This window comes from Phascolarctos cinereus, unplaced genomic scaffold (genome assembly GCF_003287225.1).
Source record: "Phascolarctos cinereus isolate Bilbo 61053 unplaced genomic scaffold, phaCin_HiC Scaffold_4;HRSCAF=312, whole genome shotgun sequence".
NCBI lineage: Eukaryota > Metazoa > Chordata > Mammalia > Diprotodontia > Phascolarctidae > Phascolarctos > Phascolarctos cinereus.
In genome coordinates, this window is record NW_027555847.1 from 135,958,027 (window position 1) to 135,984,310 (window position 26,284).

Here is a 26,284-nt window from a genome sequence, read left to right on the forward strand (position 1 = left end):
GAGACAGATTCAGAGAGAGACAGAGACAGAGAGAGAGAGAGAGAGAGAGACAGAGAACACAGAAAAGATCCTAGAAATCATCTAGTTGAAATTACCTAGTTTTTAGCCTTCGTTTTTATAGAGGAGGGATCTGAGGTACAGAAAAATTAAGTCATTGGCCCAAGGTTACAAAATTAGTTGGTGGCAGAACTGAGGTGCAAACCCAAGTCCTTTAATTCCTGATTTAATGTTCTCACCATTAAATCATGATGCCTTTCCCAAGCAGATGCGATCATTTCATTCTGTGAATCCCCAAAGCATTTGTTCATATCTCTCTTGGTCTTTCTCACAGCCTTCTGTGTAGTGTTATTTTTATGTATTTCATTCCCTCTCCTAGACCGTAAGGAGCCTTAAGACAGGATTGTTTCTTAGTCATTTCATTCCCTCCCAACCTTCATAATAATGCATTGTATTTAGTTAGCCATGTAAACTCTGCTCAGGAAAATTTGATAAATTGAATTTCAATATAAAGCAAATTCATCTGCAAAAGCAGTGATGCACTGGTATGGGTTCTCAAAACATGCTGAGGGTTCTCTCTCTTGGAGAACTCATACCCAAAGGATGCCCCTGGGTGTACCCCCTCAGTGGTGCAGGGCCTCTCTGGCCTGTATTAAACTAAATGAGGAAATTTGGCCTAGTGGAAAAAAGCACTAAACTGACTGTCAGGAGACTTGGGTCAAAGTCACTTTATTTATCTGAGCCTTTGTTTCTGCTACTATGAAATGGGAATAATAATAATAATTGAAGCATTTCCTACCTCACATTGTTTTTGTGAGGAAATTGCTTTGTGGTAATAAAGAGCTAAAGAACTGTGAGATGGCATCATACACGGTGTGGTATAGTGGAAAGAACCCTGAACTTGGAATCAGTAGATACTAATTTGCATCCTTGTTTTATCAAGTCTCTACCAATCATTGTTTGTCTATTCTATGTCAAAGAGTATAGTAAATACCACTGAACCTGTGAGATTTATCTGTGTTGATGAATAGAGGATAGGTCTGGCTAGACAGACCAGGCAATGTGTTGCTGTCTATGGTGCTAGAGAATGAGGGGAAAGTGGGACTGGTAGGAATTATAGCAGGCAGAATGCTGTCCATGGTGCTGAAATGAATAGCGATGCCTAGAGAGAGGGAAAATCCAAAGGTATGGGGGCAGTTTCGACTATAGGCATGTGGGACTTACTTAGAGAAGCAATGAGCTGCTGTCATCACCCACTGATCCGTTATGAGGCTTCCTCCACAGAAGTGGGTCCCATTCCTCTGGATACTGACCTGCCAGGGCCATTCCCCCTCTTGGGCATTCTGGCCTCCTACCATTCGGTTCAGCATTTGAGGCTGACCGCAAGCTGGGAAGTAGAGGAGAATAAAAAAGAGAATAAAAAAAGTAGAGGTTGCTCTTGCTGCCCTGTGAAGGGCATGTCTCTCCCACTGTAAACATGAACTATTATTTTTGGAGTCATAGTAGGTTAGAGCTGGAATTGACTTCGTAAGTTTTTCTCCTTTCTGTCTTCTTTTCTTTGGCCTATAGTTTCCCTCACCTTTGTGATTCATTTTTCCTCATCTATTCTTGGGATCTCAGTAACTGCTCTTCTATCCTCTCTGATCTCTTCTTGACTAGCTATTTTTGCCTGTCAGGATTTCCCTGGTATGCCTGATTCTCTTTGGGAAGCCATATCTACCTCATATTATAAAAGGTATGGAAACAGAATCCTTGAGTAGCAATGTCATCTAGTCCAACATCAATGGGAAGCAGGCATCCCCTTGACAACATCCTCGATAAATGATTATGGAGCCTTCATTCAAACAGCTCCATTGTTGGGGAATTAATCACCTCCCAAAGTAACCCATTCCAATGTGGTACATATCCAATTGTTATTGAGTTCTTCCTCATGTTGATTAGAAATCTGCCTTCTTCTAACTCATACCCACTTACTCTTTTCCTGAACTCTGGGAGTAAAGCATATCAAGTCGAATTCACCATACTATTCCTGCACAAAATATGCAAAGACAGCAATTATGCTCCCTGAAAGTTTCCAGTTTTCTAGTTCCCATGAGTTAGAAACCTTCTCCTGTTTGTAAAGGTTTTATGCTTAGTCCATACTCTGAGACTCTAACACTATTTCCTTCCCAACTCCATTGGTAGGGCCTCAGACACTCACCTCTAGTTGACTCGGCCTCCTCTGTGCCTATAAAATAAAGATACAAGGATGGAGGGTCAACAGCCATTGCCACTGAAGTTCTCCTACATCCCCAGACTGAAAAAATTCTCTCCAGTTGTCCAGCCATTCTCTTGCCCTATCATCTTTGGTTGCTGTGTACCCCACTCCTATTTTCCACCCATCAGACTTGGAGCCTATATGGTTTAAAGATATTCCTCCTGGCACTAGGGCCAACCTTAACCATACGGGATTATCATTTACACCCTCAACAGTCTCTCATGGCTCTGATAACTTGCTAGTAAAGAGTTATAGGCCTGACAATGAGAAATAACACAGTTAAAGCATTAGATACAAAAGGTCTCCAGAAATGTTGACTGGATATTTGATTGAATGAATAAGGGAGATACAACATGGTGGCCCAGAAAGAACTTAGAATTGGAGTCCAAAGTCCTGTTTTCAAATCACAACTCTACCATTTACCAGCTGTATGGACATGGCACATGATTTCATCTCTCTGGGCCATTTCCTCTTATGTAAAATAGGAGTTATAATTTCCTGTACCACCTACTTCAAAAAGTTGTTGTGAGAAAAGGGTTTAGTAATCTCTAAAGCATTGTAAATAAATGAGCTGTTATTTACTGCCCTCCTCCCCAGGTCTGAACTCCCTAAGGGACAAAAAAGTTTAAAATGACCTTTGGAAGACCCTTCCAGCTCTGAGGTCAGAAGAATTTCCCAGCCCTCATCATTTCCCTTAGACCTTGCCCTATTCCCAGCACCCAATGGGTGGATTTGTTGCTAGTGACCCTAGATCTTCAGACTTGGACATTCAAATAAAACCAACCAGATGGAGCTGAGGAACAGCCTCAGCAGGAAATGGACAGGCTCATGATTGGAGCTTATTTGTATAATAAATAATTAATTCAATGTATGGGGCTGGGACAGTTAGGATGTACTACATGCCACTGGACCTTTTTTGGGAGACCTCCAGACACACATTCCATTATCAGAATGGAAAAATAGAGGCACTAGGGAATGGAGGAAAGATAAGAATACAGGAGGGGACAGAGAACAGAAAAAGAAGAGGCAAAGGGAAAGGGGACAGTGATGAGGAGATAGGATGGGCCAAGAAGTTGCCAAAAAGAAATAAATAGGAAGATAGACAAGGGTGAAAAATGGAACATTTAAATGTAGGAAAGAATTTACAACCTTTCAGAAATGCTGACCTCTGTTTTTCTGACGTAGAGCATAAATGTGACTGGAAGTGAGACATGGTGTTAGCCCTGAGTGGGCAGTGGTCCCAGGGAGCCCCTGTACCTTATGCTGAAAAATGTCTTGCCATATCATTACACTACTTCATTTGGGTTAGCAAACTCCTCTCTTAAAATTGAGTTACATTCAGAGATTAATGTCCATTAGTTAGTGTGAGATTGATAGATTGGTGTCTAGCTAAGAAAGCCATGTCAACAAACTGGGAACTTTAACTGGGGAAAGGAGTAAGGAGGAGAGGTCATTTTAAAGCCTAGGACTGTGGAAGAGAAGCAAGGCTGAGTGAGGTGCTATTGGAGGTGCTTTGAGAGCGCTGGGGAGTGACTTGGAAGTCCTGGGAGAGCAGTGAGAGGGGAGATAAAGGAAGGTGGAAAGGCAGCAAATATAAAATTTGCCCATTCAGCTCTTTTGCAAAAGGCTCTGGTGACAGCCCCCTGTCACAGGGCTCTGGGCTTGAAGTAGTTGCCTGTCTTATGTTGGGAGACAAAGTTCAGAGAAAGGAATGAGATAGTTGGAGGTTTACAATATAGCTTAAGATAGAGAAAGCTCAGAGAAGAGGAAGAATTGGAACCTAGAGACAGGAAATGGGAAAACGCTGACACATACTCAGAAAAAGAGACAGAAGTGAGAAGGGGTGGGGTAAGGGGACAGAGGGAGAGAGAGGAGAGAGAGAGAGAGAGAGAGAGAGAGAGAGAGAGAGAGAGAGAGAGAGACAGACGAGAGACAGAGAGACAGAGACAGAGAGAGAGACAGAGAGACAGAGACAGAGACAGAGACAGAGAGACAGAGACAGAGAGAGAGAGAGAGAGAGAGAGAGAGAGAGAGAGAGAGAGAGAGAGAGAGAGAGAGAGAGAGCACGAGCATGCTAAGGTCAGTTTGTGTGTGAGCTTTTGGGCAGGGGATGGGGGAGGTGATAAGAGGGAACTGTACTTTAGACACCAAGTCACCCCAGAATTCTTGTCTCTAAGCCTAAAGCCCCTCCTCTAGACTCAATGGCCTTTGGTTTTAAGAGGTGAATTTCACTGTTCTTTGCTCTTATTGGTAATAATAGTAATTACCCAATAATATCAGGAGCAATCACACCTAATTATCTGTCATTATTATGATTGTAAAAGGTGTGTGGTCACTTATCTCAAAGGAAAGCAATTAGCATTGTAACAGTAGGTCCAAATAAAAAGAGCCAGGGGCTAAGGGGAAGGCCTGGGTACTAGAGGAGGAAGAGAGACTGGGCACAGGATTCTGGGGTCCCAGTAGCAGAGCAGGAGAAAAAGAACAGCACAATTTCCAAAGCAGATTTTCCTAGAGCCACGCAAGAGAGCATGTATCCCCCACATCTTCCAGCAGTCACTAGATGATGAAACTGAACCCCAGTCCTGATCTGCAGCCTGAAATGGCCAAGGCCCATCCCAGGGAGGTGACACGGGGACAGGGAAATGCAGCTGCTTCCAGAGTAGGGTGTGTTAGCAGGTGGAATGCAGCACAGTTTTCAGGGCAAAGAGCAGCCAAGGGAAGGGAAGCCAAAATCAGGAAAGGAAGGAGTGTCTCTTTAGATGTTTGGTTGCCCTCCCACCGGCCCAGGAGTCCTGACTTCTGGTCCTGTCTTTCAGTTCCCTAGTGACCTCTTCCCTCACCCTTTGAGCTGGTGTGATCAAGGTAACCCTATCTGACCCTAATTAGCTTGAGATTTGGAAACAGGGGAGAAGGCTGGCACCCAACCCTCCTCCTACACTTTTCTTTGTGGCCACAATATCCTCAGAGCTTAAGCTGGAAGCCGGCCTTCCAGCTGCAACATCTAAGCTCCTAACCTTCCTCCCCTTCCTTGCATTGTAGATTGTACAGGATATGGAGGCATTTAGTTCTGCAAGGGACCATAAAGGCCATTTAATCTAACCTCTCATTTTGCAGATGAGGAAACTGAGGCAATGAGGTGAAGAGACTTGTCCAAGGTCACGCCTATCATAAGTGACAGAGGTAGAATGTGAACCCAAAGTCATCTAATTCCAGATCTCCTTTTCTTTTCATGTTGCCATATTGCCTCTAGGTGCCCTTCTCCTACCCTCCTACATGGCTGCATTCCCTAGCCTCCTACTTAATCAGCTCTTTCAGCCTCCTACTCATAAGTCTTATTCTCCTACTAAACTACATCCTCTCCCATCCTCCTCAGCCCCTAAACCAAACCTTTTACTCAGCTGCATCTTCATCTGCAGCCCCTCAGCTTTCGTATTCATCTCCATCCTCCAGCCTCCTACTTACTCCCCTCTCCTAATCTCCAGTTCACTCTTGGCTGCTATCTTCCTTTCTCTTTCCAAATGATGGAAAGGCATTTAAATATATAGCTTGTCCCTCCTAGCAAGTCTACTCCTAGTAGGTCTGTCTACCACCCATTCCCTCCCCAGTGCTACTCAGTCCTAATTGGCGTACTGGCTGGTGAAGCCCAGACCAGAGCCTCTCCCTTCTTTGTGGGCCCCTTGGGTCCTACTCTTGCCACCTTCACACCCTCCCTCAGGAATGATGACAGATGGGAAAGGGTGTTTTCTCCAGGTCAGGGTGATATTGCCTTCCCCTAGCTTACCACTACCTCCTCTCCAAGCCTATGGCACTTGATGGAGGTAAAGCTATGTGTCTCTCAGGCCTGTGTCTACCTTAACATCCATAACTAAATCCTTATCCTAGCCATGTAACACTTGGATAAGGGGTAGGGGAGTCATTTAGCATGGTATAGTAGAAAAAGCAATGAACTTAGAGATAGGTGAGACTGAGATTGAAATCCTGGCTTTAACACTTACTAGGTATTTGACCGTAGGCAAATTATTTAATTTTCTTTAGCCTCAGTTTTTTTATCTTTTAAATGGGGGTGATAATACTTAAACTACATACTTCACATGGTTGTAAACATTAAGGTGTTGTATATCCTTGTGAGTTATTATCTTAGGACTTCAGTTTTCATAGGGTGTGACTGCAGAGGTCTCCATTGTTAGGGGGCTTTCTTTAGTCTTTTCTTTTTCCAAGACCCAGAAATTGTGTTCTCTATTCCCAGAGATACCCTTAAATTCTCAAGAAATAAACCCAAATCATCCAGGACTATCTAAAGCCATGGAGAAAACTTTCCTGCAGAATCTTTGGGTTCCCATACCCTCCCTGGTGCTACTCCCTGCCATGGAGTCCAAGTTGGGGGGAGGGTATTAGGGAATGGAGAGATGGTAGAAAGAGACAGAGTTGGGCATATTCTAGGAGGGAAAACAGGAAAGGAAGACAGAAAGCTAGTCAGAAGGGAGTGAGGAGACACAAATCAAATTGGAGATAAAAGATGGGGCAGAGACCCATAGAAATGCTGAGATGAATTGGGAGAATGAGACAGAAACCGAGGAAATATGTGATTGGAGAGAAAAGGAAAAGGAAGTGGGGACCAAAAACAGTGAAAGAATAAGGAAGAAAATAGAACCCAGGTGTATTATCCTTCAGTCCCCAGCTTGCCTTCTTTAGGTCACACTCTCCCTGTCACCCCCAACCCTGGCCCCCCCACTCCAAACCCAGATAGTCTGGGCTCTAGCTTCTGAAGACTCACCAAACCGAAGGAGGAAAAAGAAGAGGGCCAGGGTTTGGAGCTGCCTCATGCCTTCTGGTCTCAGGGAGCTGGGGGAATAGGAATCCTGGGTTCAGGGAGGGGCTCTGGGCTGGTTGGGTCAGCGAGACAAGAATGGTTTGGGGAGCATTGAGCTTCCAGGCTCCATGAAGCAGGGGGTTATATCCCGGGAGGTGATTGCCTACTTGGAAATGCTACCCGACAAGTTTGCCCAGTTCCTTCTCAATTGCCTCTCCTTCAGGAACTGGAGTCTCTTGAAGAGGAGGTGACATTTCAATGACCCTGCCCTCCTGAAACCCCTGAACTTCTAGGTTCAGAATCAGAATCCTCTGGCCAGCCCTGACCTTGCATTGCGATGGATTGACCCTAGAACTTCCATATCCTTTTTCTCCTAGTCTGAACAATAGGCATAACTAGGGATTACAGAGATCATCTTGGTCACTCTGGAAAAGGTGGACAACTTGGGTCCCTGAGTAGAGGAAGACGGAGGACTGGAGAACAGGAAACCTTCTCAGAATGGGCAGGGTTTAAGAGGGGTGTACAGGAAGTCTGGGTTCTGGGAAGGCCTGGATCAGCAGTGCCCCAATTCCTTTGTGGTTATTGGTCTCTGGGTGGGAGGGACCCTCTCCCCCAGGCTCTGAAGACATGAGAATTGGAGAGTGGAAGTAGACAGACTCTTGGGAGGAAGTTATTTAGGGAATGGATTTGACGTAAAAGAGTCGGGGATAGGAGCAGGCAACTCCCCTTTCTTTCCCCATATTCCTGGGCCTTTGAGCACAGGGTCAAGCCTAGAGTTTCCTGGTGTTGGCTGTCCCTAGCCACGTTCATCCCCTCAGCCCTTGAACCTTCACTAATTCTGCCTCATTCTCCAATCTAGATCCCACCATTCTCCCAGAAATCAAGTTCATTCAACTTAACAGCAATGCTGTGGCTCACACCCTCTCCCTCCCTCCCACCTTTATTTTTCCTCTCTCCCTCCAGAATTCAAATTTCTGGATTCTAAGGCCCATTTAGGATCCAACATTCTATGTTCTGAGGGCTTTTTGAAGAATTACAGGACCATAGATTTAGAGCTAGAAAGGACCTTGGAGGCCATGTAGACCACCCTCAAACTGAAGTCAATAGATGTTAAACGACTTGTCCAATGTCACCTAAGTATTAAGTGACGAGCCCTGAAGCTCTAACACACCTTTCAGATTTCAGATTTCAGATTTCATGGCCTGGGCTCTTAGAGACCTATCAGTTTTGGCATTCTGTGCTTTCTTTTCTTAGATCTCTCCCAGCTCTCACCTTCTGTGTTCAGTATTTTAAAGGCCTCTCCAGCTTTATAGAATTTTAACATTCTTTGTTCTAATTTTGAAGGCCCCTTCCAGCCCCAACATTTTCTGTTTTCTGATCTATGGGTCTTTCTAGTGCCAACATTCTGCTTAGGGTCCCTTCCAGTTCTGACATTCTGTGATTCTAAAATTCTGACTCTCTGCTTCTGTAAATATTTATGCCCTGGAGGGAATCTGGGCATAGGGATGGAAAGCATGGTAAGGAAAAAGAGAGTGGGGGCCCATGAAGGAAGCCACAAAGGCTATCAAATTGGGAGGAAGGAACAGTATGAACGCTGCTTTAGATTCTCAGAGGGAAGGAGGTCAAGACACATGTGAGCCTGGTTTACTCAGCCATTTCTTTAACCTAAGCCCACCAATCAAAGGAAATGGGGTGACCTCTAGTGGCAGTGGGGCACAGGTGCTGATTATGGACGGGGGTGGGGGGAGAAGCAGGGCAGGGGCTACAGAGGAAGGCAAGAAGCTGTTGGACAACCCCTCTTCTGAAAAGTCCCTTTCTCTTTGTTTGCTACCCTCCCTGCTTGGCCACTCACTTTCTCTCTCTCCTTTCCTTCTTGTGATTAGATCTTCCCAATTTATTTTTTGAAATTTAAATGTTTTATTAGGCAACTCTCAGACTTTAAGCTGCAGTCAGTTAGTTAAGTAAACATTTATTAAGCATCTAATAAGTGTCAGGGACTGTGTATTAAGCTCACCATCTAATGGATTTTGGTGTTGACTTAGATTGATAGAGGGATTTTTTCATTAAGAGCTCTCATTGAACTCCAGTGAAATCACAGAACCAATCCAAGTGGAAATTTAACATTAAACATTAATACAAATAACTATACTTATGTATATAATTATAATATATACATTATACAATACATACATACAATATGTACATAAGCTACTTATGTGGCTTAACAGCTACATTTAGAATAATTAAAGGGGATAAAGTTTCATAACATTTTTTCCCCATTCCTCCCTCCACATCCACATTGGGATTCTTTGCTGATTTTCTATCATTAACTCTTCCTCATATGAGGTTCTCATTAGTGTGTATTGCATTTTTAAAGTTCTTCATTTTCTGCCTAGGGTTCCTCACAATTGTCCAACCATCTTAATTTCTTATTCCTGTTTCTTACAACCTGAAACACTCACCATTCCCATCTCTCATGCCCCGGCAGGTGTGCAGCCTGATGTCTATCTCAGATTCAAGCCTGCTCCAGTGTCTGTCCTGTGAGGCTTTCCTAGTAGAGACAGTGAACCACTTCCTATGACCATCTTTTTAAAATGAGCTCTGAAGTTCTGCTGACTTTTTCTTTACAAAGCTTAAGAGCTCCATTTGCTGGAATTTCCTTTCCCTTCCTTCTGGCCTCCATGTTAAAGTCCTTGGCCCAGACCAATGGCTGGGCTCATCCTTGATCTTCCTAGCTCATTTGTTACTTTTTTCCTGCACTTTCAACCCAATGCACGCTTCCTCACTGGTCTCCTCTTTTCTTCCCTCCAGATTCTAGTCGTAGTTCTGCCATTTATTCACTTAGTATGTGACTTTATTAAAGCCTTTCCCCTCTCTAAGACTCAGTTTCCTCATGTGTAAAAATGACGGTATTGCACTAGATGATCAACTTAAACAAAAACAGCATTACATTTGGGATCAGTGGAACTGTGCTTGAATGCTGGTTCTGTTACTTATTGCCTTGTGGCCTTGGAAATGTAATTAAATTTTAAAAAAATATATTTCATTAAATACTTCCCAATTATGCATACTTTTTTAACATTCATTTAAACATTTTTGAGTTCCAAATTCTCTCCCTCCCTCCCGCCCCTCCCCCACCCATTCCAAAGTGAAGCAACATGATATCAATTATATATGTGAAGTCATGCAAAGCCATATTAGCCATATTGCAAAAGAAAACACATACATACACAAACAAAAGAAAAATAAAGAAAGTAAAAAGTATGCTTCAATCTGCACTCAGTGTTCATCAGTTCTCTCTCTGGATGTGGATAACATTTTTCATCATGGGCTCTTTGAAATTGTCTTAGATCATTGTCTTGGTCAGAGTAGCTAAGTCTTTCACAGTTGATCATCCTTATGACATTGCTGTTACTATGTACAATGTTCTCCTGGTTCTGCTCACTTCATTTTGCATCAGTTCATATTAGTTTTCCCAGGTTTTTCTGAATCTAACCCCCTTGTTATTTCTTATAACACATTAGTATTCTATCACAATCTTATACCATAATTTGTTCAGCCGTTCCCCAATTGATGGGCATTCCCTCAATTTTCAATTCTTTCCCACAACGAAAAGGGCAGTTATAAATATTTTTGTACAAATACGTCCTTGGGAAAGTAATTTATTTTGCCTAGGCCTCTGTTTTCTTATCTGTAAATTGAAGGAGTTAGAGTAGATGATTTCTGAGATCTCTTTTGGCTTACATGTCCTATGATCTATGACCCCTACCATCCTGAGAGTAGTTCACTAAAGAAGACAGGACTAAGAATGGGTAGAAAAGGATGGGAAGTAAATGTGGCCAAGAAGAAGAACTGTGGCCAGGAAGAAGGAAGGACTTTGGTTAGGAGATCCCAATCATCTGATTATTCCGTAAGTGCCTATTATCATAGACTTTTCTTTTTTTTTCTTTTTTTAGTCTAGACAATGGGGTTAAGTGACTTGCCCAGGGTCTAGTAGACAGCTAGTAAGCATCAAGTGTCTGAGGCTGGATTTGAACTTAGGTCCTCCTGACTCCAGGGCCAGTGCTCTATCTCCTGTGCTACCTAGCTGTCCCTATCATAGACTTTTAGAACAAAGAACATCATGTAGAATTTGGAAATGGCAGTCCTTGAAGGGGAGTGAACTCATATTTCTCTGATTTGTGCCACCAGATGGCACAGGTCATTGTCGTGAAGGTAACCTTGTGAGGTCTTGAAAATGAAAGGAACCGTTGTATTTCCTCACTTCACTTTGGGCCTCCAGGGTATTTTCCAGAGTCATTCTAGAGGTGACATTCTAGAGCTGAGGTATTTAAGAAGACTATTAGTGTAAGACTAGCCCCTAACTCTGTTACCTTTGGGCAAAATGATTTTAACAGGGCAAAGAGGTGTGGACTGAAATAAGCATTTGGTTCATGTGGAAGGAAGGGTACATTTGCAGCTCTATGCTACAGGTATTCTGGGAGAGTCTTCCTTCGGGTGTTATTACCGGTGTTCTTTGGTGACAGACCTAATGCAGCTGGTCTTTAGGACAGAAAAATTGGGAGAGCTCATACTGTATGGATCAGTTCCAATGAAGGAAGGTGGAAGACCTCCAAATGGGGAATTATCAGCAATTTAAAGTGGGGTTTCTAGCCACTTGGAGGCCATCCTGATTCAAAGTGAGATGTAGCTGTTGCCACGATGGGGTTCAGCAAAGGAGGGCAACTCTTAGTAGCTTGTATGCGATCCTAGTCCTTGTGTAACCTTTTTACATTTTTACAAGATGAAGCTTGCCAATTAAAGCCAGAATTTTAGACTGGATGGAAGTAGGGCTGGCAGAAGTGTTTTTGAGGTGGTTTAAGTAAAAGCTGAAAGTTCTTTTTTCAATTAAATGTTCTCTTTTACTATGAACTTAATTGTCAACAAACATTTCAACAGAAAAGAACAAAAATGAGAGTTGCATATGAAATTCTGTGACAGTTTTTTTTGGGGGTATATATTTAACAAAGTACTTTGAAATTGCCTTGTTTATCTCTTTCTGTCTTTTTGTTTTCTGTGAATTTTTAATGTTTTGTTCACTTCCTTTCTTTTTTGGGGGGGAATCTCTATCATTACTTATTAACTTAGTTTTCCAACTGACCCCCCACAACAAATAATTATAGTCGAGCAAACAAATCAATACATTGGCCATGTCTCAAAATGCATTTTTTCTTCTAGTCCCTAACCTTTATGCCAAGAGCCAAAAAGCATGCTTCATAATTATCAGTCTTCTAAAGTGAAAATTGGTTACTGTATTGATCAGAGTTTTCAAAGTTGTTTTCCTTCATATTACTGCGGCTATCATGTAAATTGTTGTCTTGGTTCTTCTCACCTGACTCTACATCAGTTCATGCAAATCTTCTAAGTTTCTTTGAATCCTTCCTATTCATTACTTCTTACAATGCAAACTTTTTTTGCATTCATATACCACAATTTGTTTAGCCATTCATAATCATTTTAGGACCTCTTAGCAAGCCATCCTGCATCCTAGAATTTGGAGGTATTAGTTAATATGATGGTATCATTATCTGAAAGATGGGAAGAAGAGGGCAATCTCAAGACTGTGGAGATTATATGGAGCTGCATGGGCAGGAGAGAACTGAGTTCATTCAGTTTAGGGCCACCAGAGATTGCAGTTCCCTAAAGGGTGGTCAGTACAAGTCTCTCTGTGGTCTGTGCTTGCAGCACGGCATTTATAGTTTCCTAGCCCAGCAGCACAAGTGGGCTTGAGGCCACAGAGGGGAGCCCTTAGCCTGGGAAAGAGGAAGCCCCCAAAAAACTTTTCAGAGATAGCATTTGGGACACAGTGGCTCATGCAGCACAATCCTTGCCTCTATGAGAGCCTAGACTGTTTTCATTTTTCCTAAACATGGCCCAAAGATTGACTCTTCAATGCCTTCCAAGACCTTATTGGAGCAGATGACTTGAATCAAGGTAACCTGAGGAGAGGGCCTCACTTCAGGGAAGGATGCCAACCTAGAAGAACCAGTGTGTGTTAAGGGAGAGGAATACTGGGTTTTGTTTCTCATGCTGCCCTAGTAAATTTGGGGTTAAAAGGAGTTCAATAATGACAAAATTAGAGTTCCGCCTATGTGGAGCTGGGCCTGATTCAAGCTATCCTCTGGTGGTTTAGATCTGATATTGGAACAAAATGAGATACTCATAGGCCATTCGAAAAATCAATAAAAGGTTTATTTATCTATAGCATAGGAAAGATACTCAAGCAGGATATAGCACTTGGTTTCAGAACCCCGTGACTCAAGGGGTCTTAGGAGATCTAGAAATTCTGAAGGGCCCCACCTCAAAGTCAAATATGTCTTGAGGACACCAGGAAGCTGAGTCTATATAGCAGCTTCAGCCTTAGCCTTCTAGTAACTTAGCCTCCTGGTCATCGACCAATCAAGGTTTAGGGACAGCTTCCTTGGCTTTTAGGAAAAGAACCAATCTAACCTATGTGGGTGGTTGGGAAAGCCTATTGCGCCTCACAAAGAGGTGAGGTCAAGTGAAGTCCTGGCTGAGTGCTCTCCATGGAATTATTTGCAGTCTTGTAGGGTATGGTCCTGGCAAGCTCAGGCTGTCTAGGCTTGAAGGGGGAAGGTAAGTTTACAATGTTTTTTTTTTTTTATGAGGCCATAAAGTAATATGTGTGGTGAATGAAGCAGGGCAAGGAAATTATTTACCAGAGTGGCAAAAATGAAGTACAGTGTAAACAAGGGCTCAAGGGAGGAGGGATGTTTGAGAACCAGAAGGGTAAGGCTTCAGTGAGATCCAAGGAGCAATAGTAGTCTGAGGGCAGGCTGAAGTTCAAAGAAAGCAGGGTATCTAACAAAGTCTGTGCCTGATTGTTTGACTGTTTACATGCAATTTATCATGCCCAAGCAGGTGAACATGCAGCATGTTTGTATCCTTTTAAGCCTGAAATGTAGGGAGTTTTAACCTTCCCTCTGTTGATTATCTCCAATTTATTCTGGATATATCTTGTTTTCACATGCATCGATATCTGTATATATAAAATTATACATATATATATGAATGTGTATATATAAACAATATATTTATGCAGTATAATACATATGTATTTATGTGTATATTATATAACTATTTCAATGTAATTGGTTTTATGAATTTAAAAATATTCTATATGTGCATACATTTATGTATAAGTATGTGCATATATACATTGTACATCACAATCATATATGCATGTGTATGCATTTATACATTTCTGTATGCATCTGCATGTATATGTACACATATGCATGTATATGCAGACACACATGTATATACACCCCTCCAACACATAGGTGGAGTTACGCATTACATATGTATGTGTATGTATATATATGAGTGTAGGAGAGTGTGTGTGTGTGTGTGTGTGTGTGTGTGTGTGTGTGTGTGTGTGTTTCCCAGAAGGAGTCCCTTGTTTTCCAGAATGAGTTTCAGCTTTGGACAGTTCCTGGCAACCACAAGTAGTATTTCTTGTTTGGAAACTGTCCCAGTGACAGCAGCAGTGAATGTATTTCTATAAATCACATCTCAGAACCTGCATAGCATTAAAAGGGGAAAAAGAGGTTGAGGGAGAATGTTTGCCATAGAAGAAAGTGTGGAAAGGTAGTGAATGTTCCAAAGTGTCTCACTAAAGCCCGGGAGTTACAGAATTTCAGAATTTTAGAGTTGGAAGAGACCTCATTGGCCACTGAGTCCAACCTATACCTAAAAACCCATACATACATGTTCATATACACACATATATACATATACACATGAGATACATATATACAGACACATGTAACACAATATATAGTAATATATAAGATGTGTGATGTACAGTGTATAAATATACATATACACACATGTTTATATATACATGTGTATACATATATTTGTGTCTGTAATAGGCTCTGTAATTTTCCTGACAAATGGTCCTCTGGCCTTTGCTGAGAGACCTCCAGTGAGGGGGAACCCCTCTTTTGAGGCAGCTTGTTTTACTGAGGACAGCTCATCCATTTGTGAGCAAACAAGAGAGATCAGGAGAGTGCATTCTTCAAAGTGAAGCAAGATCTGGAAAGGACAGCAGCCGGCCTGTAAATATATGCTATTGAACGCCTTGCTATGGGCTCAAGGAAGATAAGAGATGGAAGGCACTTTGCAAACCTTAGAGTGCTTTGTAAATGCTAGTTATCCTTATGGTGGTGGTTATTATCATTCGCTTCCAGTCACCAGATTTCCAGTCAGCTAATGAATTCATTCCTTGCCTGGCCCTTCTATTGCACCCCTGCCGAGCTTAAGCAATGTTTATAGAGTAATACGGAGGTTTGCCAGTAAGCATTTAGCAACCAGGCTGGGGTGGGGGGTGGGGGAGATGTACACAGCACAGTTTTAAATTTAATTTGCATTGTTAACACTTTCTTAAGTCTAGACAATCAACAAAACAATTTATTAAAGCCTGATTTGTACCGATAGTGGATTTCTGAGATGTAGACGCTCATGCTTCTGGCCACGGTCCACCTAATGCCTTAAACTGATTCTGCAGAAACACTATGTGAGATGGAACAATGTTATGTGGGGTAATTTGTTCCCTAGGAACAATGTTGTAAATGTTATTATATGGCTGAATGATGTTCTAGTAGCTCAAGCACCGTCTCATGTATGAGGCCTTTTTTTTCCATTCCTCCAGCTGCTAGGGCCTGCCCTCCTGAAATTACCTTGTGTTTGCCTTGGCTATATTTTGTATTTTCATATAATAATAACAATAATAACAGCTTACATTTATATAGTGCTGATTATATACCAGGCACTTAAAAAAAAATCTCCACAACAATCCTGAGAGGTAGGTGCTATTATCATCCCCATTTTATAGATGAGGAAACTGAGGCAAAGGAAGATTAAGTGACTTGGCCAGGGTCACACAGTTAGTTAGTTTCTGAGGCCAGATTAAAACTCAGGTGTTTCTGACTCCAGGCCCAGAGCTCTATGCATCATGATGCCACCTAGCTGCCATAAATATATAGGATGTCCCAAAAGTCTAATGAAACTTTAAGCTTTAAAATTCTTAAAGCTTTTAAAAAGTACTCCAAGAGGTTTAGGACACCTTGTATATGTACAAATTGTCCCCCGCCCCAAATGCAAATTACTTGAGAGCAGAGACTATTTTGCTTTTGTTTTTGTCTGTATCCCCAGCACCTAGAACAGTGCCTGGCATACAGTAGGTGTTTAATAAAGGCTTGCTGATTTACTGATACAGTGCAGTTTAGTTATAATGCACTGATGATTTTCTTTTGAAAAACGTCATTGCCTGGACCAACCTTATGAGGGAAGATGTGTGCTTATAGGTGATTACAATTGATTTATGTTAAACTAAGCACAATTTCATTGGCCATTAAAGAGATACAAGATCATATCATTTTCGGTTTTTATGATTTGAAGTGCCTGGCATATAGTGGGTATTTAATAAATAAATGCTTATTGGGTTGAGTTGAATTAAAAGGACCAGAGAAAGGCCTCCAGCAAGTTGACTGTTTTCTCAATGGAGGGTTTATGGAAAGACATGGACAAGAATTATATGGGATGAGATATGTAGGAGAAATTTTATGTAAGAGAAAACTGAGGCCCAGAGAGTTGAAGCCTCCTATAGTTAAACAGCAAATTGATGACAATGTGAAGACTAGAACCCAGATCTCCTCTGTGTTAGATTTTCCTTGAGGTATAAAGATGTACATGCAGGATGAAGTTGAAACCCTGGTACTATGGGAAAGCCAGGCACAAGGGCTTGGTCTCAGTGAAAAAACACCCTTGGGAGCCACTTCAATGGCTGCTCAAAATCCCTTCTCCAAAAGGTTTCTTTTTTTTTCTTCTCTTGTCACTAGCCTTAATCTGACCTCCTTGGGGATTTGCTTGGATGGTGTTGGCAGGTACCTTCCTTCTCTTAGTACCTCAATTGAGTCAATCAGCTGAGGTTGGATTTTAAAAACTTCACTAAGGAATTAAGAGAAAGAATAAAATCAAACCAACACAGAAACAGAACTATCATTTTTTTTTACCAAAGCTTATGATATATTCTTTAGGTTAATAAGTAGCTTGATTTCCCTGGCAGTTGAGGGTTTGCAGAATGCTTTCCTTACAACACACATGTGAGGTAGGGAAAGCAATGTGTTGTTATCCACATTTTTCAGATGAAATAACTGAGGCACAGAATAATGAAGTGACTTGTCCAAAGTTACACAGCTAGTGTCTCTTCTTGTCTCTGCTCATAACAAGAGGAAGATTTTTATACCACAGTTTCCCCCTTCTGATTCACTAAGGTTTGATGATCAACCTTTCCCTGGGTGGAAAAAATTGATTACACCCTTCCCAATGAAAGTATTTAAGGTTGATTTTGCATCTCTTCTCCTTCATCAGATTGACTAATTATTTGGGTTGCACACTGTAGCAAAGCAAAGTGGGGGAAAAACACTAGAATTAGAAATAAGAAACCTACAATTGCATTCCTGGCTCTGACATTTATGTCACACTGCCTCAAAACGTGAATGACTGTTCCTCTTTTACATGTGAGGAAACTAAGAGAGTTCAAGGCATTTAGCCATGATCACAGAGCTGGTATTGAAGCCAAGAAGACCTGGATCAAGTTTCATATCTGGTGTTTACTGATTGTATGATGCTGGGAAGCCACTTTTCCCGTAAGCGCTCAAGACAGTCCCTTAGACTATAAGTGGCAGAATAGATGCCAACCTGCATTGATAGAGAAAGTTTCCTCCTCTGCCATTTTCCCTATGCCAATAAAATCACAGAGCTAGTCCCTGTCCATTAATATGGGTTTTTCTAAGACTTTATAATCCTCAAGGCATTATACAAATATGAATTATTACTGATTCTGTGAAGGCTTTTATTGTGCTCTAGTTTATACGGGGGAAATAAAATTGTTGTCTTCAAATGCCTGAATGATTTTTATGTGCAAGAGGGCTTAGTATTGTCCTGTTTAGTCCACAGAACAGAATTAGCACCATTATTGGAAGTTACAGAGAGACAGATTTTGTTTCAATGTAAGGGAAAACTTTCTAACAATTAAAGGTATCTAGCCATTGAATGGACAGCCACAGGGTGCTAGTGAGCTCCTGGTGACTAGAGGTGTGTGATCAGGTGAACCCTGATCAAATCAACTCTACTACTGTACCAGGACTGGGTGTGTCAATCTATTCCACTAAGATCTCACTCACTAATCATCTCTATAATTTTCTGTACTAAAGGCTACTACTTCCTTATGTGTGTTGTCTCTCCCTTTACTTGAAGGCAAGAACCGTCTTTGCTTTTGTATTTATATTCCTTGCACTTAGCACAGTGTTTGGCACATAGAAAATGATTAATACATACTCCCCCCCCCATTCATTTATCCACTCTTATTTAACTCAGTCCAATATTGAAGCCTTTCATGATCTTTTTTGGATCCTAACTTTCATCCAGGTTGTTAACTATTGCTTTCATCTACAAATTTGTTAAACGTACTATTGATGCCTGTAATTAAGTCACTGATAAAAATGTTAAGGAGAACACAATGAATACATAGATCCTTGGGAGACTCCATTGGAGATCCCCTGCTAAGTTGACCTTGAGCCATTAATGGCCACTTTCTGAGTTCAGTCATTCAATCAGCTTCAAATCCTATTAATTGTAATATCATCTAAACCAGGACTTGGCACAAATATGCAGGAGACTTATTTTGTTAATTAGAATAATTTTAATTCCAAATGTTTTTGCTTACAGAGAGAAATCCCAAGGGACAGATATCTATTCTGCCTTTGAAAGTGTTCCTGACACAAGCCGTTTCCACTCACAATTTATAGTATTCCCCCTCCAAAAGACAAGATTTGTAATCATGATTAAGCAGCACTAGAGGTGGAGCCCAGATGTCAGAGTAAAGGAAGCAGCCAAGCTCTTCCAATTTTTCTCTCCAAACAACTTTAAAATAATACCTCAAATTGAATTCTGGAGTGGCGGAGACAATAAAAGGTCAAGGTAGCCCAAGACAACTTGGGAGGCCAGAAGGAAAGGTCTGTGACACTGGGGTGGGGGTTGGTCCAGAGCCCAGGTAGTGGCAATACCAGCTGTGGGCCTTGGAGGTGGTAGCATCTTTGGAAGTTCTCAAGGCAGAGGTGGTAAGAGAATCTGGCAGCTGGTTAGAAAGAGATTACAGGGGACCTCTGTGCTAGCATTGGGTGCAGGACAGGGTGCCATTTGGCAGCTTAATTTCCTATACCCCCTCCCAGGTTGCAGTCCCCTATGATGAAGGCAGAAGTAGGAGTAGAGAGGAAGACTTGATCCAGGCTCTGGATTCATTAAGAAAGGAAGAAGGATGTCCTGGAGGGTTGGTAGGTCCTCATATGGCATTGGACTTGAAGTCCTTCAGCATTCTGGTTGTCCTTCTCTGGAAGCGCTCCAGCTTATCGAAGCCCTTCCTAAATTGTGGCATAGAGAATGAATACTCTAGACGTGACCCAGCAATGGCAGAGCACATAAGGATTATCACCTTTCTTTGATTCGATATTTCTTATTGCTCTGTGCCATCTTCAGTCATCCTGATTGATATCTGGCCACTGGACCCAGATGGCTGTGGAGGAAAAAGTGAAGCTGGTGACTTTGCACAGCCCTCCCTCACTCAAATCAAAGTCAATTGCAAGTCATGTCATCATCTCCCTGATGTCACAGTCCTCTTTGAGAACAAAGGACAAACCACAACCTGTGAGTAATCTGAGCTGCCTGAATGGGGACCCAGCTGGCCAGTTCCAGCTGGGCATCTCAGCTCCTCCTCTCCTCTCCTCTCCTGTCCTCTCCCTTCCCAAAGGTAAATTTTGATGGCTTTGGGGTTTGCTGGTTACACTGAAACCCAATTTACTCTGGATCTCATGCATTGGATAACAATAGGTACCTGCCATCCCTGTTTGAGTTCTTTTTTTTTTTTAATTAAAGGGGCCATCCCTTGACTCACTCCTTAAAGAGGCCTATTCACTGAATGGGTGTTGCCTCACTCAAAGTAAGAACCTGAAAAGACCTTAGCTTAAAAGGGCCAAGGTCCTCCACTGTATCCTAGGCCCTCTCCAGTCATCCTGATTGATATCTGGCCATTGGACCCAGATGGCTTAGGAGGAGAAAGTGAGGCTGGTGGCTTTGCACAGCCCTCCCTCACTCAAATCAAAGTCAATTGCAAATCATGTCATCATCTCCTTGATGTCATGGTCCTTTTTGATAATGAAGGGCAAACCACAACCACAACCACACAATTTCTCATTGCAGCCTTAGGTTATATTAATTTTTCTGTTTTTTTTTTTTTCTTTTTGGTGAGGCAGTTGGGGTTAAGTGACTTGCCCAGGGTCACACACATATTAATTTTTCTGGCTCCCACTGTTTGTTTATGAGTTCTCTGTGCATTCATATCAGTCTCTTCAGCTAACTCAGATTTTTCTTCCACATTAGAATTTTTTCTTTGTATCTTCAGAATTTTATTCTTGAAAATTCTCTCATTTTAGAAAAGAAACACTTCAATGTTCCTGATAACCTGGAACCTGAAGAGGCATTCATTTATTCTTTAGTCTCTTCATCTTACTTTGTAGGCAGGAGCCTAGCCTGTGCTCAGAGTACAAGTAGCAGTCCTTTAGTCACTGCTGGAATAAAATTCCATACGGGACAAGTCCTAGAGAATTTGCCCTTTGCCCTGCTTTTAGAACTTACAGAAAGTGAGGTAAGCACTGTATGAAATATGTAATAGGTTTTCAATAGAGCATCTCCTTTATCCTCCCTTGTCTCCTATCATGCATTATCTCTTTCTGTCTCTCTGTCTCTGTTTGTGTCTCTCTCAACCCTATCTCTCCTCAGAAGTGTTTTGTTTCTGACCACTACCTTCCACAATCCATCCTCCCTTCTATCAGCACCTCCTTTTGTTGTCCTCCTCCCCTTCTGCTTCCTTATAGGGTAAGATAGATTTCCATACCCAGTTGGGTATGAGTGTTGTTGTTATGTTATTCCCTCTTTAAGCCAATTCTGATAAGAGAAAGGTTCAAACGTTACCTGCCACCTTTTCAATATTGCCCTACACTGGAAAGTTCTTTTATATGAGATAATTCATCCCATTCTACCGCTCCTTTTCCCCTTCTCCCAGTGTATCTCTATTTTCACCCCTTCCTTTTATTTTACTTGTTTTGGATATCATCCCAACATAGTTAACTCACATCTGTGCCTCTACACCCCCTCCCCTGTCTCTGTCTCTGTCTCTCCTTCCCTCTCCCTCCTCCTCCTCCTCCCCTTTCTTCTTCTTCTGCTCCTCCTCCTCTTTTCTGTCTCTGCCTGTCTCTTCTCCTTCATGACGCAAACAGATTTATCTTTCTTAATCACATATCTAATCTTGTCACTCCTCTGCTAACACATCTTCAGTGGCTATCCACAGAGCAAAGAACAAAAGCTTCTTACTAATATTAAAGGCCTTCCATAGTCTGGTGGCACCCTACCTTCTACGCACATCTCACATTCCTCTCTTACGTGTGTTTCGTGCTCTAGCCAAACTAGATACTTTCTGTGCCTTGTACATGCCTTATTCTTTCTCACCTACCTCCATGCTTTAGTTCCTGAAAGCTGAAAGGTCCTCCTGTCTTCTCTTTTCCTATTGAATTACATCTATCCTCTAAAGCACAACTCAGATGTCACCCCTTTCAGGAAACATTCGCTGAACTTGGCATTAATAATGACATAGAATTTCCCCCTTGAGCCTTGCATGGCACTTTGTTTTGCAATTCGTTTATATACTTAGCAGTTAATACTAATGCATTCTAGCTATCTTATCTTCCTACTATTTGCAAACTCCATGAAGGAGAGAAACAGGTATTCGTTAATTAATTTAATGAGCAAAGGTTTATTAAGAACCTACTATGTTTTTGGCACTGTGCTAAGAACTTCACAAATATTATCTCATTTAATTTCATGTTATTATCCCCATTTCACAGTTGGGGAAATTTAGACAAACAAAGGTTAAGTGGCTTGCCCAAGGCCACACAGCTGAAGCTGGATTTGAACTTGGGTCTTCCTGATTCTAGGTCTAGCTATCTCTTCACTGTGCTATCTCTCTGCATGAAGTCAGGGATTATCTCTTCTCTTAACTTTGTATCTTACTCAGCACCTAGCACAGGGCTCTGCATGTTAGAGATGAGGCTTAACCAGTGTTTGTTGAATAAATGAGCTAAAGGGGAAGGGAAGGAAACAGGCATTTATTAAGAACCCACTATGTACATACCAACAAACAGCTGGTTATAGGATCTTAGAAAGCTTGAAGATCAAACTGAAGAAAACCAGACAAAGGAATGAAGAACATGGGGATTTCTACAATAATATATTAGCTTGTGTGTTTCGTCACTTTGGTGACTGGTTTTGACCACAATGTAATCTGCAGGTTCTCTTAACTTGTATCAAGACAAAAGGGAACAAAAAAAATCAATTCACATTTACAAAATCTGCAGGTGACTAGGGAAGGGACCTTAAGAAGAACTTTAAAAAATGAAGTCGTTTGTTGTGAATATGTATTGTGTATGTATGTGTGTGTATGTATATGTATAGATTTAATATTCTGTCATCTTAATTTAATTTTATATATGAGGTAACTAAGTTTTTGTCATCTTCTTATGTGATTCAGGTCCCTTTATATCAAACATGACTTGAAGTTTTTAGACATTTACAGAATACTTACAAAGATTAAATGGCATTGTATTTTTGTAAACTCCTTGAGAAAACCAATTTCTGTTTACTTCTCCATTCTGTTCTTCAAATAATGAAGATTATTTGTATTTAAAAAGAAGAGCCTACTATATGCTAAGCACTTTATAAATGTTGCCCTGGGAGGTAGGTACTATTATTATCTCCATTTTGCAATGGAAGAAACTGAGGCAAACAGAAGTTAAGTGACTGTGTGACCAGGGTCACATAAGCAGTAAGTGTCTGAGGCTGGTGAGCTTAGGTCTTCCAGACTCCAGCTCAATGCTGTATCTACTGTGCCACCCAGCTGCCTCTGCACAGTGTTCCTTCACTATGAATCACTCTCCCACTTTCTCCCTAAAAGGGATAATGTTTCCAGGAGTGGGCATCAGACAAGTGCTCAAGAGAAAAATCGTTGAATGGTTGACAGATAACTCATCTTTACTTCATTGCAAAGCTTTATTTTTAATCCTGAAAGTGATCATTGGAAAGGCGGGATAAATAGAATGTGATGAAAAACTTTTATACTAGAGGAAACTATAGTATGGTGGAGAGAGCTTTGGATTTGGAATTGGAGGTCTTGGATGTGAGTCCTGCTCTGCTGCTCACTAGCCATGTTACTGTGGGCCAGTCTGTTCCAAAGACTCGGTTTCTATTTCTATAAAATGGAGATATGCCTACCTTTCTACCTGTCTCAAAGGGCTAATGTAAAGATAAAAAAAAAGGAGATGGAAAAGAAACCTTTGTAATCTGTAAAGTTCTTTGTGGACACAAGGTAAGGAAGGTACAATACTCAGTGAAGTAAAAAATACTTCACTTGCTTAAATATAGACTGAAGGACAAAGACTGAAAGGGAGGGAGATGGGGAAGGAGGCCAAAACCCCCCAACTCATTGAATGTTAGAATACCAGAAGTGAGGGGAAACTTAATGCTAGTGCCTTCCTTCCGTGATTATCTCCAGTTTATCTTGTATCAATATCTTGTTTGTATGTAGTGGTTTGCATGTTGCCGCCCTAGACTAATAGATCCTTGAGAGAAGGGACTGTTTTTGCCCAGTGCTTATCACAGTGCCTGGAACATGGTAGGCACTTAATAAATGCTTGTTGACCTGACTTATTAACTTGACCTCTGAGAACACTCTAGTTTAGCCTGCTGCCAAATGTAGAAACCCTCTTTCCTTTTCAAACTTTCTGATGTCATATCCTTATTTGGCCAGCAGAGGGCATCAGAGAATAAGAAAAAAATGACCTGAGCCTCTCCTTTAGAGTAGGATGGTCATACTTTGAATTTCAGAGCATTAAGGCCCTTTAGAGGCTTGAATGTTAAATCTGCAAGGGGCCTTAAAATAAATAGACTGCTAGAGCTGGAAGGCACCTTGGAACAGTGGTTTTCAGAATGTGGCTTGAGGATGCCTGTGGATCCCTGAGATTCTTCTAGGGGGTCCTTGAGTTCAAAACTATTTTCATGATACTAAAATATTTTAATTTTTTATATGTATTATATATATATATATATATATATATATATATAAATATATAAAAAATATATATAAAAATATATATATATATATAAATAAATAGAGGGCACACGGTGAGTTAAAGATGAAGGGATGATATCTGGAGAATAAAATTAAGGGGTGAGAAAGGATTATATGGAGAGAGGGGGAAAGGGAGAGGTAGAATGGGGTAAATTATCTCACATAAAACAGACAAGAAAGGGCTTTTACAGTGGAGGGGAAACAGGGGAAGGTGAGAGGAAATGAGTGAATCCTATTCTCATCAGATTTGGCTTAAGGAGAGAATAACATACACAGGCAGTTGGGTATGGAAATCTATCTTACTTTACAGGAAAATGGGGGGGAAGGGGACAAGAGAGGAGGGCAGATTGGGAGAGGGGGTAATCAGAAGCAAACACTTCTAAGGAGGGACAGGTTCAAAAGAGCAAACAGAATAAATGGGGGGGTGGGATAGGATTAAGGAAAATATACTTAGTTTTTCACATTACTGCTATGGAAGTGTTTTGCATGACTACACATGTATAACCTGTATCGAGTTGCTTGCCTTCTCAATGAGGGTGGGTGGGTAGGGAGGAAGGTAGAAAATTTGGAACCCAAAGTTTTAAAAACAAAAATTAAAAAAAATTATTTTCACATGCAACTGGAAAGTAAGATATACAGGAAATGGGGTATAGAAATCTATCCTGCCCTATAGGAAAATTGAAGGGGAAGGGGATAAGAGAAGTGGGGGGAAAGATAGAAGGGAGAACAGATTAGGAGAAGGGATATTCAGAATGCATGCCATCTTGGGGTGGAGGAAGGGATGAGTTGGGGAGAAAATTTGGAACTCAAAATCTTGTGAAAGTGAATGTTGAAAACTAAAAATAAGTAAATTTATTAAAAAAAATACAAAAAAATTTTAATTTTTAATGTGGTAAATATTGCTGGATATAACCCACATAAACAAAACCTCTTGGGTGGGAGACAAGTATTCAATAATTTTTAAGAGTAGAAAGGAGTTCTAAAACCAAAAAGTTTAAGAATTGCTGCCTCAGAATGTGAAATATAGACTATCAGAGCAAAAAGTGACTTAGAAGATCATCTAATTAAATTCCATTTTCTTGTTAAAAGTTGTTTTGATACTTTTTTTTAAGCAATGCAGTTATTTCCTGATATCCCCTCTCCCCACTTTTAACCCTATCTCGTAGCAAAAAACAGCATAGGCAGTGTTCTGCACCTGTAGTTCCCAGCCTCTCTATCAAGGAGAAAGAACTATTCTCTGGGAACAAGATTAGTCATTATAATTAATCTGAGTTCATTTGTATTAAGTTTTTTTCTTTTTAACATTACTGTAGTCTAATTTTAAATTGTTCTCTTGGTTTTGCTTGTTTCAGTCTGCACTGGTTCATACCTTGCCTTTCTATGAATTCCTCCTATTCATAATTTCTTTTAGCACAGTAATATTCCATCATATTCACATATAATAATTTGTTCAGTCATTCCCCAGCTTATGCATACCCACTTTGTTTCCTTTTTTCTGCTACCACAAAAGCGCTGCAATGAATATTCTCAAACTCAAAATGTCTTGATGAATTTCTTTCTGCTCTTTTTTAGAGTTGAAAATGGGATTGAATGAAGACTTATTTGACTTATTCAGACAAGCCTAGTAAGGAAAGAGTGTCTTTGCGAACTGTCAGGGTGTTTGATGGCTGATACTGTTTTTCACATTAAAAAAGCCAGGGTGGCTGAGCAATGGGGATGGTAAGAAGATGTGAGCAATAGTCCTAAAGACTTCATCAGCTTCTTTCCCACATGGAGATTGTCTACAGGTAACAGATTAAAGCAAAGAGAGTGAGACCCTTTGGGATGGTGTTATAGGCTGGCATTGTGTGGATGCTTACATAGTTGGTTGTACAAGAAATAGGGGAGGAGAGAAGGAGAGGAAGGGAAAGAGAAAAGA

At 41.1% G+C, this 26,284-nt stretch overlaps 1 protein-coding gene across 2 annotated transcripts in view; it reads right to left on the bottom strand.

The window, feature by feature from the left end:
* Positions 1–26,284, bottom strand: part of LOC110221984 (serine protease 27-like) — an 85,427-nt gene that overhangs the window by 9,591 nt on the left and 49,552 nt on the right. Inside the window, exons 1-3 of one of the 2 annotated variants that reach the window (XM_021006766.2) lie at positions 7,029–7,196; positions 2,198–2,224; positions 1,222–1,384 (exon numbers count right to left, since the gene is read on the bottom strand). In XM_021006766.2, the coding sequence (XP_020862425.1) occupies positions 1,222–1,384; positions 2,198–2,224; positions 7,029–7,077 (239 nt within the window). In that variant the 5' untranslated portion in view covers positions 7,078–7,196. Of the gene's footprint in view, positions 1–1,221; positions 1,385–2,197; positions 2,225–7,028; positions 7,197–26,284 lie in introns of those variants that run through there. The other variant, XM_078152628.1, reaches the window with a different exon arrangement.